The 5144-nt window shown below is 37.9% G+C and overlaps 1 protein-coding gene across 5 annotated transcripts in view; it reads left to right on the forward strand.

The window, feature by feature from the left end:
- The window catches only part of GREB1L (GREB1 like retinoic acid receptor coactivator), a 343344-nt gene that overhangs the window by 152905 nt on the left and 185295 nt on the right, over positions 1-5144 (forward strand). For all 5 annotated transcript variants that reach the window (XM_045296084.1, XM_045296083.1, XM_045296086.1 and 2 more), the window contains exons 4-5: positions 682-841; positions 1050-1247. In XM_045296084.1, coding sequence (XP_045152019.1) covers positions 685-841; positions 1050-1247 — 355 coding nt within the window. In that variant the 5' untranslated portion in view covers positions 682-684. The remainder of the gene's footprint in view (positions 1-681; positions 842-1049; positions 1248-5144) is intronic.

Consider the following 5144-nt stretch of genomic DNA (forward strand, 5'->3'; position numbering starts at 1 on the left):
AAAACTCAAATCTTCCTTTCAGGAATTCATGGATTAAAATGTACTATTACAAAGCTCCTATTTATTTCCAGAGGTGAATTTTTTCCTCCCCTTTTAGAATGATCAGATTGTAGTAGAGAATGAGAAGTACGTAGTTAGATTTTTACCCTAAAATCATTGCGTGAGTTGTGGAATGTGGTAGCCCAGGAGTTCTAAGTAGGAGGAACAGCCCTATTGTGAATCAGACTGGGCTTCAAGATGGATAGGTCAATCTTGATTTACTGGTTGACCTAAAACATTTATAACTGTTCAATTCTCAGATACAGTATCATTTAAAAGGGCTTTTAGAAATGGATTGGTCTGTAAAGACAAAATGCAAAGGTTGATAGTATAACAATTTATATAAGTTATGTTAGCCAGATAAACTTAGCAAACATTTTAAGATATATAGATGGGAGGGGGGGGAGGAGCTGATCCCAAGGGTTCAATGGAAAGTAAATGTCTAGAAAATAATGATGACATATATGTACTAATATGTTGGATGTAATTGATGTATGGATTGTAACAAGTTGTAAGAGCCTCCAATAAAATGATCACCAAAAAAAAGATACATATAGTTCATTGTAGCTGTTTTTTAGACATAACCTTCTAATTATAACCATTCTCTTTTTCTTTTTCTATGGTGTATTTGGGGGCATGTAGACCATGGGGAACTCATATGCTGGGCAACTGAAATCCACTCGATTTGAGGAAGCTCTGCACAATTCCATAGAAGCCTCCCTCAGATGTAGTAGTGTGGTACCTCGGCCAATTTTTTCCCAGCTATACTTGGACCCTGACCAGCATCCTTTCTCATCTGCAGGTAAGTTTCTTAGTCACACAAATTTCTAGGTTTCTCTTAAGTAGAGACTCCAGAAATTTGTGGGTTTCTAAAATAAAAAGGCTAAATGCTAGAAAACACTAGTCGCCCTTTCTTCGAATATGCCTTCCCGAACTATGTTCTTTGTCTTCTGATTGTTTTTCATAAGGTTATTTTTTATTAAATTAGCTATGATTTATTGGCTTCACAGATGTGAAACCTAAGGTGGAGGATCTGGACAAAGACTTGGTGCATCGCTACACTCAAAATGGAAGTTTGGATTTTTCTAATAATCTGACAGCTAATGAAATGGAAGATGATGAAGATGATGAAGAAATGTCTGAATCAAATAGCCCACCAATTCCCTATTCACAGAAACCTGCCCCAGAGGGGTCTTGCACTACAGATGGTGGGTTTCAGTTTGTTTGTTTTCAATCCTTCTAATAGTGTCTGGCTAGGTTCTGATTACATGTGGTATTCAGTGCTTAAAACCAGGAATTATGGAAATGAGTCAGTAGTGATTGTGCTGTCACTCACGCTATCTCCCAGTGGGTGTCCATAAGAATGACATAGCATGACATGTGTCATTTTATGGCTGAGGAGATTTAAAGCAGTTGAATGTGGCATGGCATGTAACAAAGGCAAGCCTAGACTCCATCCAGGCCTCTTCTATTGATGCACGTACTTGCAGTAAGAAGGAAAATATTTTAGGAGATATTTTGGTGTTCCCCTTCATACTTTAATTCTCACCTCCAAACGAATTCAATTTATTTCTGGTGGCTAAGCACTGGACTGCTAACCACAAAGTTGGCATTTCAAAACTACCAGCTGTCCTTAAGGAAAAAGATGAGGCTGTCTGCTCCCATAGAGATCTACAACCTCGGAGGCCTAGATAGGGTCACTGACTCAGTGGCAGTGGGTATGAAGGACAAAATGTAATTATGTTGCCAAGACCATTTTATAAATCAGTGTCAACTTTCGCTTCTGCCAAATCTCGAGCCACATTTTTAATAAGAAATTTCTCATGTAAACATTTTCAGTATTTCAAGGATTTGGTGATACCACAATTTGTTACACCCTCTTCCCTCCATTGAGGAGCCCTGGTGGCATAATGTTTACTTACTGGCCTGCTAACAGGAACGTTAGCAATTCAAAACCACCAGATGTTCCTAGAAAGAAAAATAAGGCTTCTTACTCCTGTAAAGAGATACAGTCTCAGAAACCCACAGAGGGGCAGTTCTAGTCTGTCTTACAGGATCACTATGAGTCAGAATTGACTCAATAGCAGGGAGTTTAAGTTTTGATTCCACCTATTTAATGTTATATTGCACTGTTTTCTGACCATCACAGCCTAATTACTGGATAATTTTTATAACTGCCTTGGGCCTGGGAGTATTCCACTGTATGGAAATTTGGGAATGAATGTGGAAATGGGGGTGGGGGGTTGAGTAATAAAATCTCCAAGACAGTCCTATAAAATCTTAAGTGCAAATCATTTGATATTCAAATTTGCAAAAAAAACACACCAATAATTGTGCTTATACTGGTCTATAACATTTTCTTTTGACTTTAGTACTCTGAGCTTAAGCATGCCTGAATCAGTAAAATTCAGTGGTAGGAAAATAAAAAGTGGTGGTGTCTCGTAGCACTTAGTATTGCTGCTCTTTGAGTTGAGCCTGCGCATCATTACTTACAAATTTGCTTCCAGATATGAGTGAGAATTTTTTCTTACTTAACATATGCATAATGATTTATTCATTATTGATATAATACTTAGCCTATAAACCTGCTTTATAGTCATTTTCATGCCTACTGTTTAGTGGATCAGTCAACTCAGTTTGTCAACTAACCACTAGGAATGCGTTTTAAAGAAACAGCTCACTACCATCTAGTTGATGCCTGCTCACAGTGAACCCTATCAGGCAGGATAGAACTGCCCTGTGGGTTTTTGAGACTGTGACTCCACTATCAGAGTAGAAAGCCCTGTCTTTCTCCCTTGGGGCAGCTGACGGTTTCATACTCCTGACCTTACAGATTGCAGTCCAGTTTTGTAGCCACTACACCACCAGGACTTCTGAAGGACATTTAAGTTGTGCTTAAAATAATGCTGGATGCTCATTGAAAAATCTTCTTTATACCTGAGAATTAAATGGAACCAGAGTAAAAGCTCTAAAGACTAATTTTGAAGTATCAAAATTTTAACCAAATCTAAATGGAAGGATTCCCCTGTGCTTTAACTCTATGCTTGTATGTATTGAGTATATGTGAGTTTTATTGAGTATGTATGAATGAGTATGTATTGAGTTTGCCTATCTGGTGCTGCATTATTTGTAAGCAGGTACTGGAAGCTGTTTAGTACCCACCAAGATATAAACTCAGTGATTAGTAGAGAGCAAATAGTTCTTGAATTTTAGAACATGCGAACACTGCTCTTATCCTGTAGAGATTCTGTAAAGTATGAGGGAAGGGAAATAATTATTTTAATTAGAAAAGAAAAAAACCACGGAAGTGTTTTTTCTGACAACAAAGAACCCAAGCGTAAGATTCAAATTCTAGGACCACCAGGAGAACAGGAGTTCTGCATTTAGATTCTTATGTCAGCTACTTTAGTTTCTTGTAATTAACTATGTATTGTTTGTTTCTCCCACCCGTTCAATTCACTTGAGGATGGGCATTTAAGACAAAAAACAGAATTTGTAAGTTGATCGTTTATAGTTTGTCCATAGCTCTTTTTCCCAGTTGGCTCATTCTGAGAGAGCTCTAAGAATCTTCTCACTCAGAATTTCTCACTCAGCCTTGAATTTTCCCTTGAAAAATGGTAGTGACTTAGGGCAATATAATGCCAGGACATGCTTCAGCATACCACCTCCCCTTGGTGGGAAATCCTCTATTTGCCTAAGGTTTAAAGGAAGGTAAGGCTATTTTGAGAGGCAATTTAGATAAGCAGATATTTAACACCTGATGTGCTGCTGAGGGGTTTACCATTCAGATGTAAATGTTGGCTGCTAATTTCTTATGTAAATTATTGCAATAGTGTAGGTTCCTACCCTGCTGAGAGTCGGTTGATTGTCTTAGAGGAGAAGAACAACCAAATTTTAGGCTTTCAAGGTGGCTTTGATTACTTAAGTTTGTGTTTACAGCTGTGTCAGTAACTTTTCCCCTCCCCCCTCTCAGTTTACTCTGTAACCTTCAAGTTGAAGATAATTGGAGAATGCAAATCTCCTGTGAAGTGAAAACCTTGGCTGTTTTCTTAAAGAAATGCAGATTAAATTTATAAAGAAGGGCTTCTATTAATCCCTTTTTCATGAAAATCTTTTGCTCTGCAAGAGCCTAGGCTTTAGAGCAGTATTTCAATAATACTCTCAAAATGAAACTGTTAGGAGGGCAAATTTGTGAAATAAATCATTCTTTGTATGTACCTGTGTATGGATGTATGGCTTAACACACACACACACACACACCACCCCCACCCCGTGTATGCTAAACAGATTTAGGTCTTCCCTGGATCTACCAGGAGCCTCTGCCAGAAAGATCGCATCCAGATATTAGATCTTTCACTTTAATTAAGGTTTTTATTGAGATTTGCTAGTTGACATTGATTAGACTAATAGCTTGACATAACAAAATAGAATTCATTGTCACAACAGATTTTTGGATTTTAGCAATCTTGATAATACATTTCATAGATTCTTTATTTATCTGCCTTTGTTTACACACACACCTCATTTCCAATTAAAAACAAACAAAAAAACAACATTAAATTCTTTTTTTTTTTACATAATTTTTCCTTGGGGTAATTCCTGTTGATATATATGTTTGTTATATAATTAGCTGCTTGAATCCTGTTGATAAGGATTGAGAGGAAATGGCAAAGAAGTATCACAGCAAAAAGTCAACCCTTTGGGAAAGAAGCTCATTCTTGGAACAAGCTACATGCTGAGTAAATGTGATTCTTTGATCCTTGGCCATGAATTCATTCTTCTTGACCCTGGCTCCTAGACTTGGCCTTTGTCCTTCCTCTCTGCCTCTTCTTCTCTTTCCTCTGAAACAAATGGTCTGTGGGGCTCATGATGGCAAATAACGAAAGGGACAGCAGATACAATGTGGCATTTTTAAAAGACCCTCACCTTTAGAACACTTTCAGAGTTGATGTCAGAAGAATTGAGAAGACAGAGAAGACAGAGGGTTCCTATTGTCCTTCTCACTCCAGCCCCCCCCCAACAGTTTTCTCCATGTCTAACACATTATTACAGTATACGTATTATCCTTCTCACTCCAGCCCCCCCCAACAGTTTTCTCCATGTCT

This window comes from Echinops telfairi, unplaced genomic scaffold (assembly GCF_000313985.2).
Source record: "Echinops telfairi isolate 266 unplaced genomic scaffold, ASM31398v2 ScPeMD7_7400;HRSCAF=8409, whole genome shotgun sequence".
Classification (NCBI taxonomy): Eukaryota; Metazoa; Chordata; class Mammalia; order Afrosoricida; family Tenrecidae; genus Echinops; species Echinops telfairi.